General features: G+C 40.0%; 1 protein-coding gene across 1 annotated transcript in view; it reads right to left on the reverse strand.

Annotated features, from left to right (window-relative positions):
* The window catches only part of ube2e3 (ubiquitin-conjugating enzyme E2E 3), a 31,308-nt gene extending 26,999 nt beyond the window's left edge, over window positions 1-4,309 (reverse strand). The window contains exons 1-3 of the mRNA XM_079463786.1: window positions 4,083-4,309; window positions 2,800-3,006; window positions 1,730-1,780 (exon numbers count right to left, since the gene is read on the reverse strand). Coding sequence (XP_079319912.1) covers window positions 1,730-1,780; window positions 2,800-2,999 — 251 coding nt within the window. The 5' untranslated portion in view covers window positions 3,000-3,006; window positions 4,083-4,309. The remainder of the gene's footprint in view (window positions 1-1,729; window positions 1,781-2,799; window positions 3,007-4,082) is intronic.
* Window positions 4,310-15,530: the final 11,221 nt, after the last annotated feature.

A 15,530-nucleotide genomic window follows, 5' to 3' on the forward strand; every position in this document is an offset into this window, starting at 1 on the left:
CGTTACGGGATAAACATCTTAGCCTGCTGAACTGTGTGGCTGCACACATCACGCCATGAAAAGCCACGAATACCCTGCATTGTCAATTACCATTATCAGCATCTTTGACTCGCGGCTTGAAGCCGCTGAATTGATCTCACGGCTGGCAGAGCGCACACCATTCTGCGGTCTCTCCATACACCCTGGGATTTTCATTTCTCCTCACGTGCACTTAAACATCTCTTACACCTTCAGAAGTCCATCTGGATTGCAATGAAACTGAGCGATCTTGTAAAGGGCCAGTGTGTGTGTGAAACTATGAATGTAGTGTCACTTGGGCAAGAGCTGTCAGCTGAGCTGGGATCAGCAGTTGGAGGTCTTTATGAATTGACATGGATCAAATGAATGCGCTGTATTCAATGCCTGCTTTCGGACATTGGACTTGCATTCGGCTTTATCTGATGTTGGGTAACTGAGACCCTTTAAATTTACAAAAAACAACAAGGCCAAAGCATTTGTTGCACGGCAGGTAGGAGATTATTTGGAGGGTTTGGATTCCTCTCGCATCCTCCATTTAGAGAAACAGTATATGCCAACCACAGAAAAATGATACAGAGAAATGCAATCGCGGTCTTTGAAATGGGTGAATCACAAAACCTCACAAATGTGTTTAGGACACAAATCCTCCAAAAATCAAAAGAAAGAATATATAAACAGTTTGAACAGAGTAAATTTGGAGAATTTTAGGACCATTCCGATTTTTACATAAGCATATTTGCGCTAAGCATATTTTTAAAAAGGATTTATTTTTAGCCTTTTGCCTTTATTAGTTTACTAGGAGAGAGAGGACAGGAAGCGAAGTGGGTGAGAGAGCGGGGGGGTGGGCAAAGGGCCACGAGCCGGGACTCGAACTCACCCCGAGCAAAATAGCGACATATGTCGGAGCACTAAGGCTATTGGCTCCAAAACGATATTTTTTACCTAAAAATGATCATATTCAACAAGAGATTTTTTGTATGATTGCAATTCCAATTATTCTTGATCCATTTTTAACGTATTACCATGTTTCAAATTAACACACGTTAAAGCAGTATAGAAAGACGTATTACTATGCATAAATATAAAAAACTTTAGGAGTGAAATGCAAACGAAACATGTTGTTGACATGCTTTGAAACCCTCTTACATGACATCTAAAAAATCAGAATAGAATCCACAAATAAGAATGAATCTGAACCCTGCCAATACCACTGAAAGAAAAAACAAACACTTCAAGACCCTTACAAACACTACCAACGAGACCAATCTATCAAATCAAAGGACTTGTAAAATACCCAGAAACAATCTAACAACTGCAGTTCTTTACAAAACACACACACACTCACATAAGAGCTACAGAGGGAATTTTAAAAGCTCCCTCATCTTGTTCTGGCATCTCTAGGTCAGCTCATTAAAACAGATGGGGGTTCAGCAGTAAGTTCAGCATGAGGATGCGAAATCAAAGCCATATGCTTAGGAGCAGCATCTGCCGTATTATTAAAAACACAACAGCGCCCAGACCACAGGAACATCAATAACAATAATGCCCCTGGAGAAAAAACACTATCCTTCCTAACTCTTTGAAGACGTGCGTCCAAAGGCAAGTCCATCAGTATAAATTGTCGAGTGTGTAACACTCCAACAATTGGTGCTTAAATCTTTTCAATACCAATCCGTTTTCCAATAAGAGATGTGAAGATCACGGCACATACCTGCAGTTGGGCGGCGGATCCAGAGTGATTTCTGCGAGCTCTTTCTGGATTCTGGGAGAGATAAGCGAGGAGGAGAGAGACGGGGAGAAAAAGAAGAGAGAGATTGAGAAAGCTGTGAGAATTGCGAGCAGCCAGGGAATTACACTGCCCTCTACCTCAGCTGCCTTTACTGCACGGCTGGCTCTGCCTTCAGCAGCACAGCTAACATGGCTGCTTCCTCTTTGTTCTCCGAGGCATAACCCGAATCCCATAACAGGAAAACTTTAGCGTGCATGTTTCTGCCCCTCTCTCCATCGCACTCCGCTGATCTCCACCTCAGCTCAATTCCTGCACCCCTCAGCTCCCAACCTGGCCCTCATCTACTGCTTTAGTCACTTCAAGCACAAAAGATTTTCTTTTAAAGCTTCTATGCAAATGAGGTGGAGGGGGGGGTGTGCTTGGGCATATTTGACAAGAGCTTTAAAGCAGAGCTGGGGTGCTGTTACAAATGCATTATCAACGGCGTGTAAGGGAGCCGGGGCAGGATTTTTGACATTTTCTATGAATAAACGTTTTTTGATCTGTCAATTCCACCCACATTTAGAGTCTGCACAGTTGCGATCGGCACTGTTGACGTGGACTAAATAGTTGGAGTTCGATTTTTAAGCGCCAAATCTATCACCATGCTTGTATGTTCAATTGTTAACCTACAAACTAACCTGATTAAAATGGGAACCGTAATACGGACAGATGAGACCTCATTTTCACTTCTCACGCTCCTCATAATAACTTCACACAGAAGTTCTGCTGTACTTTTTTCCCTAAACAAGTCAAAACTTTGCTTCTTTGAAATTTAAATTCACGATCTTGGATCTTTGAGTTTCTTTGTCCGTGCAGTCACTGACGTGTGTCAAAACTGTTAACTGGCACATTACGAAAAAATACACCTACTCCTAGTGCACTAAAGCATTATATCTTAAATGATCATAACATTATTTAAGTATCTCAAACACATTTATCCTGGTGCATTAATGCCAAACGGCATCTCTTTGAAGCAAACCGTGCACAATAGGTCTATTTATCATATTTACCTCTTTGCACTGGAGGATAATTTGGCTGTTGTTTTGCTGGACAGTTTGGTGGATTTCTTCTGTTGTTGTGGAGGCGTGGGCTGTTTTCTCTCTTCTTGTTCTTCTGGTTCTGGCACCGGAGGGTCTCTCTGATCTGCATCAGAACTACCACTGCTGGTGCTGGGACTTTCATCATCTGACCGTTGCCTTTCACTGGACATTTTCCACCTTTGTGAAGGACAACAAGAAGTTCTCAAGCACTGCGATCACAGGACCGCGCGCACGCATAAAGTCTCCGGGGGTTTACGCAAATCGCACGTTTGCTCGCTGGTAGGTAACCCTGTAACCTCAACTCTTAAACCCTTAAGTTCCTGTACACAAACAGAACCGAGTCATATTGGATGCGCGTGCCAAGAGGGTGTGCAAACAAGATGACATATCGCGTCTGCAAAAGGAAACTTCACTAGACTGTCTCTGCGTACAACCAATCGAGAATCAAAACAAATCATTTGGACTCGAGAAAACACCCACGACTGAACACGACCGCGATCCGATCACATCAAAACTGTTGTCATTCTGAAGGACAAACGTCCACGTTTTTACACGACACACACACACACACACATACATTTATAAACACGTCAACTTAATCCACTAGCGGGCTGAGTCGATAGTATTTGTAAATAGAGTGAAACGCAACATTGTTGCGGGAGCATTACGACGTTTCGCGCGGATACATTGTAGCAGTTTTGCGCTTGACGACACGAGCTACCGCGTCCGTCGCACGTTCACAAAAACCGTCTTGAGTTTTTCCTTCCCGTCTGCCGAATAGGTGCAGTCTGCTAAATGACTAAATGTGAATGTGCGGCGACTGTCTGCAGCCGAGCGTACGAGAATACACGACAAAAACGCACGAGGAGATTTCACGAGCTGCAAAGGAAAGCAATAATAATCGCACCTATTCGCAGCGAGGGGGGCTCGCCAGCGAGGCTAAATAAAACATTTCATGTCCACCCCCCTCCTTCACTTCGGGTGAAGAAGGCGATATCACGACCCCGATCGCGAGGAGAGATCGAGTCGTTCGGCGCACACGGGTTCCGATCGGATCTTTTCAAACCCTTTGTAAGAGCCGAGAGGTTTGTTATGGTAGGAGACACTCCAGTATCAGCATGGTGTATCAACTGATGCGTGAAGTCAGTTTCGACCTCCCTTCTCTTCAACGACAGACAAGAAAAACACCGCGAAAAGACGACGTTACACCGCCTAACCCGGACTCTACGAGACCCTTAGAGGTTCTTCTTTACCTTAGACGCGATCCTGTCCTGATCTGGGGTGGTTAGGAGTGTTAGAAATCCAGTTGAAATGGAGCCGGGAAGACGACGGTCTCCGGCCGAGCTGTGAACATTGGAGAGTAGGAAGGAGAGGAGGCGCTGCACTTTTGGTCGGGACCGACGGGTGGCGCTGTACTTCGGGTACGCGAGAGGAACTCGAACCTCTGGATCTGAGGCATGTTTGTGTTCTGCTGTCCATCGCATTGGATTATCAAAGACAACGTTTGAAATTTCATTTGAGTTGGACGACAATGGCACGCAGGACGTGGGGATGGGTTATGACGGGAGGTATATACCAGCGAGGAGGACGAAAACGAGTGAAAATCGAGTTTCCTTTTGAGCGCGAGCGTTTGAATAGATGTTTTTAGATGTTGTTTGTGAGGACTGTGTGGTGAAAGATCAGCTCTTGGAAACTTGGAGTGTGGGTGAGAAGTTTGCCTGGAATACCAGTGCAGGTGGGAGTCCCTGTACAGCAGTGGATGGCTTACTGCATGACTTCTGTTGTCATAGGTCTATATTGTCATATGGTGTCTTACTTTACAATTTATGCTTTATGACATTTATATATTTAGTGGTATAATGTAAGAAATTCCTGTTGTCAAAACTGTTATAGTCTATTGTGTTGCCTATATGGACACGCTGTATGCCACTTGTATTGCGGCATGTCATCTCTGTTGTCAGGTCTGCACGGTTATAGTATCGAATTTATTATTAAACATGGCTTTTACAGTATGGCATGTACAGTATATGCCATATAGTGTATAGCTATAGTATACATTTACATACATTTAGGCATTTGGCAGATGCTTTTATCCAAAGCGACTTACATAGCATTATCCTATACATTTTACATAGGTGTCTGCAATCCCCTGGGATCGAACCCACAACCTTGTTGTTAACGCAATGCTCTTACCACTGAGTATAAATCTATAGTGTATATGACATGACTCTATTGTCATGGTTTACTTTAGTAGGGTGTGTTTGTAAATGCTGTATGACTTCATTATAAACAGTACTTTATACTTTTCTATAGTACATCCTGTCTGGTGTCTTTGTAGTCTAAAGTATATGTTTAGTATGTAGTGCTTGAGTGTAGAATATTCAGCTTTGTATTGTCATATGTAATGCACAGCTTCTCAATAGAATAGTATTGTATAGTTGGAGGCCTTTACAGGCAGTACGGTTACTGCATATTCGATTGAGGACAAGTTCAAGTTTGTGTAATTTCATGGTTCATTCATTCTGCACAGGTGTATTTGAGATACTCTACTGTGGGCAATGGGTCTGTGTTTATGAATGATCTGTCATGTTAAGAAACACTGCTCACTTATTTCTTCCAACTGGACTGTTAGTCATTCACATTTATATTTACGCATTTGGCAGACGCTTTTATCCAAAGCGATTTACATTGCATTATTCTGTACAATTGTTCCTAATTATGTGCAATCCCTGGGATTGGACCCATGACCTTGGCGTTGCTAGTGCCATCCTCTAACCATTGGGCCATTCGGGTGTGTTAATGCATCATTTAGTATTTTAGTTTCTATCACATTATCGTAATCTTAGTATTATTTGCATTTTGCTCTGAACTCAAAAGTTGTGCAGGCTTATCGTTCAGAGAACTTTTCCTACTGGTCACACTGGTGGGACCCACTTTCTCATTTGGTCGCACCCTTTTTTATAGTCATCAAGGATTGATGAATCCTTTTTTTAACTTGTCACTCTGTCTTTTAAAATAGTCGGCTATAGGCCGCTACATATTTGCGCTTTAACACTTGCGAGCCCAATAACTCCCAAATAATGCAAATAAACTTTGTATTTGTTATTTTTTAAAGTTGTTATTACTTCGTTTTATATTGAAGTTATATATTGGCTGAAATGATCTGACACAAATATAACATGTCTCTCTTTGCAATCCTCTGGCCACTGGCCTTCTTTATTTTGACCACATAAAATAAAATGACTCAGAACTAAATTAGTATATGTGTAAATAACCACACAAAAAAAATCGAAAATCGCAAAAGATTTAAGTTAACACGGAAAACACTTCACTGGATGGGATTTTTCCTTTATGTCAGCTGCATGTGCGGAACACTTGTCAGGTCTGAATGCGCCACGTGAAACATGGATTCGGTTTTCCGACCTTGCTTTTGATTAACGTGTGAGGGAGAGAGAGAGACAGTAAGCATATGGAGCCGTCTGTCCCGCGATGCTTTTATGCCATTTGGTCTGCGCAACACCGAATGAAGTCAAACGCATACTTTAGTTTAATACTCCTCTAAAGACGCTCTTTCCTGCACTGATCACAACCGTATCGTTTGCCATACATAAATCACATTAAATGTATACAAATCTTTGGTGGGGCATAAAGACGTATTTACGCACTGCACCAATGCGACCACCCACAGTGTCTTTAATTTTATTTAAATTAATGTGAGTATAAAGGTCATTTATACATAGTGATGATGATATTAAATGTAACCAGCAAAATCAGCAAAAGTGAGAAACATGCTAATTGGGCAGTGACAGAGATTTGTTTTTCACTATATGAGACTGACGCTGCAGGGTGGCTGCTATAATGCTGATATATGATGCAGTTTAATATTGGAAAATAATACTTACACATCACTTCTGAAATGAATGTTTATGTTACTTATTTATTTGTTAAGTTTTACGTTGGGTTATCTGTGAATGCATACAAGATAGGATGATAAAACAATCTCAGAATGAGTTGGCTGGCTGATGCATTGGTCTATTACTAACCTGAAAACTATTTGAACACATAAGCCACACAAATAGTGTATGAACTTCATTGCAAGTTTGATCAAGTTCATAAAATGAAAGAGCATATTAAAAGCAGAATGAATAAAGGGATATTTCACCAAATCTGTCAATATTTATTCACCCTCATGTCACTCGTGTAGATATTTTGAGAAATGTGTCAGTGGTAGTCAATGCGGGCCGATGCCGTTTGGTTGCCAACGTGCTTTAGAATAACTTGTGTTTTGTAAAAGAAAGAATCATACAGGTTTTGGTTGACACAAGGTTGAAGATATAATGAAAGAATTCTCTAAATCATTCTGAGACCAGTTGGTTAAATTGCTCAGAAAAGTTAGTTTTGAGAAAACATCAAGTATCATCATGGTTTATACTTTGCTTTCCGTCTCAGTAATATTCATAACTTTTTTTAGTATAGCTCAAGTGTTCACCATTTGGGGTGACTAAACACCCTCTTATAGAGCCCATGTCTGTGAGAGCTGTCAAACTCTATTGTTCTTTGTCACTGAACTGAGATGTTAATCCTCTGGTCATTCTGTCAACTCGGTTTCACTTTCACCTGCTTTGAAATGTTAGATTAAAGAGCACTTTTAAATCAGACGTTCCACGCTCCAGCAAACAACGGCACTGTGTTTAAGAGCAGCTCTGTTTTCTCCTTTGCGACAGGCCAGTCACTCTGCACATTCTGAGTGCTAATCTCCAGGTCAGATGGGAGCAGGCCAGGTTTAGGAGGTTGTATTCGTTTTTTCGCCATGCGGCTGTCTCGCGCCTCGTGCTTATGGTGTGTGACAGCGCATTGACAGCAGGGGAACAAAAGGAAAACAGAACAGCGTGGGTTTGCGGTTACCACTATGTCAAAAAGATGACATACGGGAGCTCAGGTGAAATTCAAAAGCCATGATATGTATCAAATGTAGGAGAAGAGATAAAAAGCTTTAGCTGGCTTGTGAGGACAGGAATGTTGATCTTGAGAAACAACAGATTAGATTTTATTCTGAAGAAATAGGATAACCTGAGGCATCTGGATTTTGTTAAACCGAGGCATGCGGTAGTCTTTAAAGTTAACATAACATGTGAAGCGTTTTATTTTTCAAATCGGTTGTATTTCAGAGTGAAACAGGATATTGAATGAGATATCATATAGGGTGAGACTCGATTTGACTTTGTGAAACATGAATGGGTGTTAAATGAAATAAGAATGAAACCAGACTGTTGGGGGAGACGGTTTTTAATATTTATTTATCTGTAAATTGTTTTTTTTTAAAATGAGCAATGTTTTTTAATGTACAACGAGCACCTCATTTGTCATTTATCTACATGCACCAATGAATCATGTACACACCAAAAACATGGATTAAGGACGAAAAAATTGACCCTATTAATTTAATGTTGGCTTGAAATGCAGAGAAAAAGTTTTTAAGTATTTAAAGCACATGGTGGTCTATGTCTATGGGCATGTTTTATAGAGAAGCTATTTCTGAATATGTTTCCGTCTTTGGAATAAAATTTACAAAATGAGTAGAGCATTGGGACTGACTCATAACAAGGGAGCTCTTATGGATCCTGCGCTTGCCAAGACAAATTTGCTTTAAATGTATTTTTTTGGTGTTTAACAATGAAAGATGTGGTATTTTGGAAACTGAAAATCCGCAAGGAGTTTGTGGTTGACCTACAGCTGATCATATGTCTTTAAATGGCCGGAAAGGAAATAAAGCCTTTGTGTCCCCGCACACCATGGCAAGAAAAGAAGAGCCTGTACTAAAAAGAATCTACCAGAATTGAGGTTTATTTCACCCAGAGCATCCATAATACACCACCAACTCCAAAATCTAAATTTTGTGCCTTAAAGGATAAATGAGAATTAATTTTGGAATTACTTAAACCCAAAGTGATTGTGCATTTGAATATTAATGAGCTCATAATTAGGCTGTCAGCATACAGAGGCAGAAATGAACATTAATATTTAAAATCACAGCTGGTTGCTCCTATGCCAGTGAAGTTTTACTGATTCATGACAGCACTTTATAAGAGCAGTCTTTTGAGCCGAAGCAGCGCGTTTAAAGAGAGAGTTCAACCAGAAAGAGGAATTTTGTCATTTGCCTAAAGTATACCCCAGACTCTTCACACTAAAAAGTAAATGGGGACTAGGGGCTGTCAATCTTTAAAAAGTATTTGAAGCACTATAAAGGACTGTGTAAGAGAAAACTTGTATAGTCTTTATAAAACTTATATTAAACTATTAGAGAACCTACTCGAATTGAAGCTTGTCATGTGTTTAAAATTGTATATGACTCTTTCTTCTGTGAAAAGCAACAGAGTACATTTTGAGAATGTCAATGAGTACCAGCGCTGTTTGGTTACCAACGTACCTCAAAATATCTTATTTTGTGTTCTGCAGAAGAAAGAAAGTCATACGGTATTGAATGATAAACACATTTTCATTTTTGGGTGAACTCTCTCTTGATAGTTCGCCCAAAAAATAAAAGCTCTGTGAATATTTACTGAAAGTTCTTACGCTAAAAAGTGGTCTAAAAAACTAAAGCCATTTGAAAAATGTGTGTAAGGAACAGAAATTTGATTAGTAGTCGATGAGTCATTATTCACAGCTGTAGTCACTGTTCGCTTTCATTGTAAAAAAGAGCAGCTTGAGCGTTAACACTGGCTATAAACAACTCCTTTTGTGTTCCACGGAAGGAAGAAAGAAAAGTCATACGGTTGAGTAAATGATGAGTTTTCTTTCTGGACAAACTATTCCTTTCAAAGCTCCTCTCTTAAAGAGATAGTTCAGCCAAACATTTACTCACCCTATTGTCATTTCAAACCTGTATGACTTTCTTCAGCAGAACACAAAAGAAGATATTTTGAAGAACAGGTTTGAAATGACAGGAGGGAGAGTAAATGAAGTAATATTTGGGTAAACTTTCCCTTTATGTTTCATCCGTTGTAAGAAAGGCACAGCTTGGCCCAGTTGTGGCTCTGATGGGTACAGCATTGTCACAAAACAGGCACTACCAAACATCTGCTTGTACCAATGAAATGTCTAGCAGAATGTGCCAGTTCCTATTTTTCATGCAATGAAAGTAAATGAAGCCCCCAGGTGTTTCTGCTCTCCATCTTCTTTCACTGTATAAAAAAAGCATTTTACATTATATTCTGCAAGAATCACGTTCCATTTACATTTGTGAATTTGACGGCTGCTTTTATCCAAAGTCACTTCCAGTTCATTCTAATACATTTTATTTGTTTGTGTAGGTTTGCTTTATCAGCAGTATTCCTAAGAATGCAACTCGTGGTCTTGGCATTGATAGCGTCATCCTTAACCACCCACAGAACACCAAGAAAGAATGCCATCAATTTTCAATTTGTGGCGAACTTTCCCCATCGTCTTTTGATGGCTTTGTGATGTATATTCACTGCTCCCATAAAGAAGATCAATAATGTTGAAAGCATTTATATTTTTCTGCAATCTTCCATTGATAACTAGTAATTAATACATTGTCTGGAGGTTGTTGTTTGTACAAACTGTGCCTGACTCGTTTGTTTGCTTTGTGCAAATTTGCCTGGAAGTATGCCAGAAGCATGCAATAGAGATAAGGCCTCATTGATTGATGGGGTTCCAGTGAATCGTGCCCTGTAAGCAGTGGAAACACTCTCTGTTTTCTGGAGAAAAATCACACACAGCCTCTGTTGTGTATTGTTTTTTGTATATTCAGTGGTCAATGAAACAGAACTAGGGGTGGGTTTTGTAAACACAAGTACTTGACTTGATCTATGTACATTTGTGCTTGAAAGATCTGCTCGCACGTTGCATGGAGTCTTGCGTTTGTTTCAGCATCTCTCAGCATGAGCATCTTTCACGACAGCTTGTCAAGTTATAAATACACCTGCGTTCACTTTCCTGAAGGCTGACAATGAACAGAATTTTCATTAGAAGAGACATTTGTCCATTTTATAGTCATTATGGCCAATCTAATTCATAAAACATTGGCGGCAAATCTAACCAAGCATGCAATACGAATGCAGTATGCGGTCATATTCTATAAACTCTTACAAATCACACACATGCACGAAAATGTGTATAGCTGTTTTATTTTATCAGAGAGCGCAGTGACTGAGCATGCAGTAAATTTACAAAGGTGAGGAAATCACCGTGCCCGAGAGATGAGAATCGAATCGGTTGAAGGCGCTAAATTCAGCATCGCACACTTGAGAAGTCGCAAATCTGCTATATAAAACTACCAGGGTAGGAAACCTACACTGTCAGTCATTGTACGTATTTAAACATCGTAAATTACTTTACAGTGATGGAGTGAAATCCTGATGTAAAGGCTTCAGCTCGTGAGTGTTTTATAGTCTATTATGTGATGCTTTAGCATGCCGCTAGACTCAAATCATCCCCCCACACCACCTCACACCAGGCCCATTGTCCTCTGACAGCACAATTGCTGTGCTTTCACTGGCTATGTGTGTTCAAATGGAAATAGATTGAATTAATATTGCTACTTATGAGTCCTGAAAACATTTATATATATAGTCTGCTAATTTAACTGTGAATACAAAACATTGCACTGAGCGCTACAGTAAGCTATTTTGTTTTGGATTACCAGGCGTAAAATAGCTACAAGCTGACAGTTATTACTGAAATAGGTGTCTTGGGAAATCACACCTGTCTCTAGGACAACCCCTAGGCTTTGTGAACCATGACAAAAAAAGTCAGGGGAGCGGCCCACTGGCCAATCAGAATTCTGTATTTTGCCAGTGACTCATTTCGCTGTTAAGAATTTGCCAACATAGGCAGCTTTTGGAGAGATGGGTGTTTGGAGAGGTATAAAGAGGTAAATGAAACCCCAAAATTAAACTTCTTAACATATTTTACTCACCTCATGTCATTCCAAACCTGTATAACTTCTTCTGTAAAACACAAAAGAAGATATTCTGAAGAAGGTTGGTAACAACCAAACAGCACTTCCAACAGGACATAAAACATTTCTCAAAATATATTTTTTGTGTTCCATACAAGAAATTTTTTGAGTGACATGAGGCTGAAAAAATGATGACAGCATTTGAATTTTTGGTGTGAACTATCCCTTTAAAATCCTTTAGAGACCTGCTCTACCTGTTGCATTAGAATGACGTATAGTGAAGTCACATACATTTCCGTTGACGTTAATGTTAATGTTTGACACTTTTATCTTAAGCCACAAATGTAAACATTTATCACTGTGTGACTCCTGGTTATCAAATCAGTCTACACGAGCTTGCAAAAGCATTTTTATTTACGTACTATACTTGCGTAGACTATGTTTAGACCTAAGCAACTGAAGAGTCCTTGTTTTGTTCTAAACCATTTATTTTAAACCTTCACCACATATACTCTCTCCGTCTGGATTTAGCTGTGGTTTAGAAACCACTCAGCCGAAGGTGTGCAGCCGAGGTTTGCGGCGACCGTGACGCCCGCACTGGTTATTTTCGTTGGACAGCGCAGGCATTGCGAGAGCTGTCCCTCAGGCCGCAGACAGACTCGGCGAGCAGACTCCAGCCCCTCTCCGTATGGAAGAGCAGCTGTATTATTCAGCTCCCGCGAAGTGAAGTGCAGCCCCTCCTCTTCGAATGCTCACTGGCAGAGTTTGTTTTTAATCACTGCAATCTGTGGCCACTTCTTCCCTGGCTCCCCTGATGGGTAATAGAGTGTAATGGTGGGCTGATTTTAGGCCTGGCTTGGCTACCTGCATTTCTGCCGCTCATCCGTGCAGGTTTCTACTTGTACTGCTTGTTGCCTTTGTGCTGTTACTCCAGCAATTTTTTATTTCCTTTCGCAAAGATGTGACTTTTAGGCTGGTTTATGCTAGTTAGTCGAGCAGCATGGTGTTCCTGGTGCAGCAACCTTGCCGGTTAAGCTGGTCGGGTGACCATAACAGACTGGTATTAGAAAAGAGATTGAAACACATAAAAGATAAAAAATATTAAAATAGTACAAATCGTTAAGGTGAATTGATAATGCAAAACACTTGACACAGCTTTCAAGTCACGATTTGATCAAGTAACTGCGATTCTAAGCAGGAATTTAAAACCATGCAAAGATTTGGATGCTGTTCGCTTCGCTGCCAGAAGGATTGTTCCACAAAGTGGGCCAGCAATTTCAAACACCCGGTCATCGCCGTGCTGAGTCTAGCTAGACCTTGGAACCGATAGCATTTTTAAATGTCCCGACCTAAGCCGTCGCACTGAGTTGTGTGAATGCAACAACACTTAGAGGTAAACGGGAGCGAGATAATGTAACGATTTATACAACAAAATAAGTATTTTAAAATCCAATCTGAGCTAAACGGGAAGCCACTGCAAGGATAGCAAACCAGGGGAAATGTGCTGTAATTTGTGCGTACCAGTCAGTAGCCTAGCAGCTGCATTCTGAACCAGTTGTAAACGCTCCAAAGAAGACAGATTTAGTCCATAATAAAGAGAATTGCAGTACTCCAACCAAGAAGAGACTAAATGGTTACACATGGATGACCAATATTCAAAACAGGACTGATACTGGGGAGCATATGTGCATAATATAGCATATATTTCGTTTTGTATATCTGCCCTTTGTCTACTTGATGGTTGTCATGATCTGAAATTACCTGATCTTGGATTATTTGTGTTTGTTAGAGGGGGAAAATACCCAGACTGCAAAATTAAGTCTAAAGATGTTTTTATTTTCACCTTGTTTTCCAGTAAAAATATTGAAACAAAATGATCTTGAAAAGCAATAATACACATCTTTTTCAGAGAACTGTATGTTGTCATGCAGCACTTTTTTAAAATAATAAGTAAACAACCTTTAAATAATTCATTGTGCGGATATCGGTTTAAATGAACCATAGTTGTTCTTTATTTGTAGTAAAACCATAGTAATCACGAATTTAGCATGGTCTTCTCACAATAACCATAGATTATTTGACTACAATATAAACATGGTTCATTTTTTCTAAGGGTATATCTGCCAGTTCATTAAAGATAAGTGTGAATTCATGAAAATTCTGTGATCAGTTTATCACGCTCATGTCTTTCCAAACCTGCATGACTTTCTGTCTTCTACAGAACCAAAAGAAGATATTTTGAAGAATGTTGATAACCGAACAATTTTTTCAAAGTATCTTTTGAATGAAATGAGGGAATTTTTTACACAATTTAAATTTTGGGGTTAACTATCCCCTTAAGTAAAACCTTTTATAGTTTGGCTGGCAAATAAATGTATGTTTCAATATTATTTTTACTGTAAAACTCAACTCTTTAAGAGTTGCTTTTTTGTAGTGTTATTTCTAGAATATAAATAAAACCTTTAGTTTAAAAAGGGGTGTAATGGAGTTAAACTGAACTTGGCAGAACAGGATACACTTGTTGTATAAGTGTGAAGATTGTCAACTTTCAAGATCAAGCAGTTGTAGAATTGACATTTAAGCAGGGGCTTTTATTCAAAGTAACTAGTTGAGGCAAACAACAAGTGATTTTTCACATAAAGGCAAAAAAACATAATGTGTACGTTGTAGTTGTTGAGCCACCTGTTCATGCAAAGCAAACATTGCTTATACGGTTGACTAATATAACTTATTGAACCGTTGATCTCTGCTATGATTTTCTGCAGTGTGTGATCTTCGCATGCCTGCGGACCTGAAGGTCAGTGTGCCAGAGTTGGAGAAAACCCCTGGAGGAGCTCGATTTCCTGCAAGCGGCCGACGGCATGCTTCTTCTCATTGTTTTCTCTGCCTGGGCTTTTTTCGGATGTTGCGTTGCGGAGGCCTTTGTGTGATTTCACAGTCATTTGAACAACGGTGTCTGCAAAGGATAGATTATGACAGATTACTGCTCAGAAGCCCGGCTCACCGCAGAGATAGAAGGCACTTAGATCACAGATTTGCGCGGAAGCTTTTCTGCAGCAACCTGAGGGACGTTTCAAAACAAATGCGTTTTCTCTCGAGGCGAGCGTATTTACAATCAATGCAGACTTTTCGCTTTTAGATTTCGCAGTGATTTCTTGGTGTCTGAGCGGTTTTGTTTGAGCGAGATCGGGTGCGAGCCGTGTGTGCGGTGGGTGTGTGAGCTCTCTTTGTTGTCTTAGGAGTGTCTAGGGACATTATTTCCAGTTTCTGCTGCTGGGGCCCGGGGCTAAAGGAGGGATTACAGGGTATACAAAGCCAGCTGATTTTTTTGTGTTTCATCACCGCAGCCTTTTGTCTTCCTTTGTGCTGTTGATACATTCTGTACTATACACTCAATTAACATGAATATCGTGCTGTCAGATATGTGACAAGTTGGGATTGATGGCTGACTGATGCAGGACTTGACATGTGCTGTGCATATGGACTTGCCATATGAATACTCTTTCAGTTTTTCATCAGCATGATGAGAAAAAAAGTATCTTGATGTAAAGCTGTAACAGTAATGTGGATAGCACATTCCAGATGATTCAGAAGAACGTAATCCGAACCTGAGTTCTCAATTGGGTTTTGTTTATCAACTTTCATCAACAATTCTAAAATTGCTTAGGAGAGATAAATACAAATACAGAGAATGGAGATGAATGTAAAATTGATGAGACATATTTGAGTTCATATTGCGATCTTTAATAATATTAACTTTTGAGTTAGGACTTGGCAAATA

This window comes from Barbatula barbatula, assembly GCF_947034865.1.
Source record: "Barbatula barbatula genome assembly, chromosome: 9".
Taxonomy (NCBI): Eukaryota; Metazoa; Chordata; class Actinopteri; order Cypriniformes; family Nemacheilidae; genus Barbatula; species Barbatula barbatula.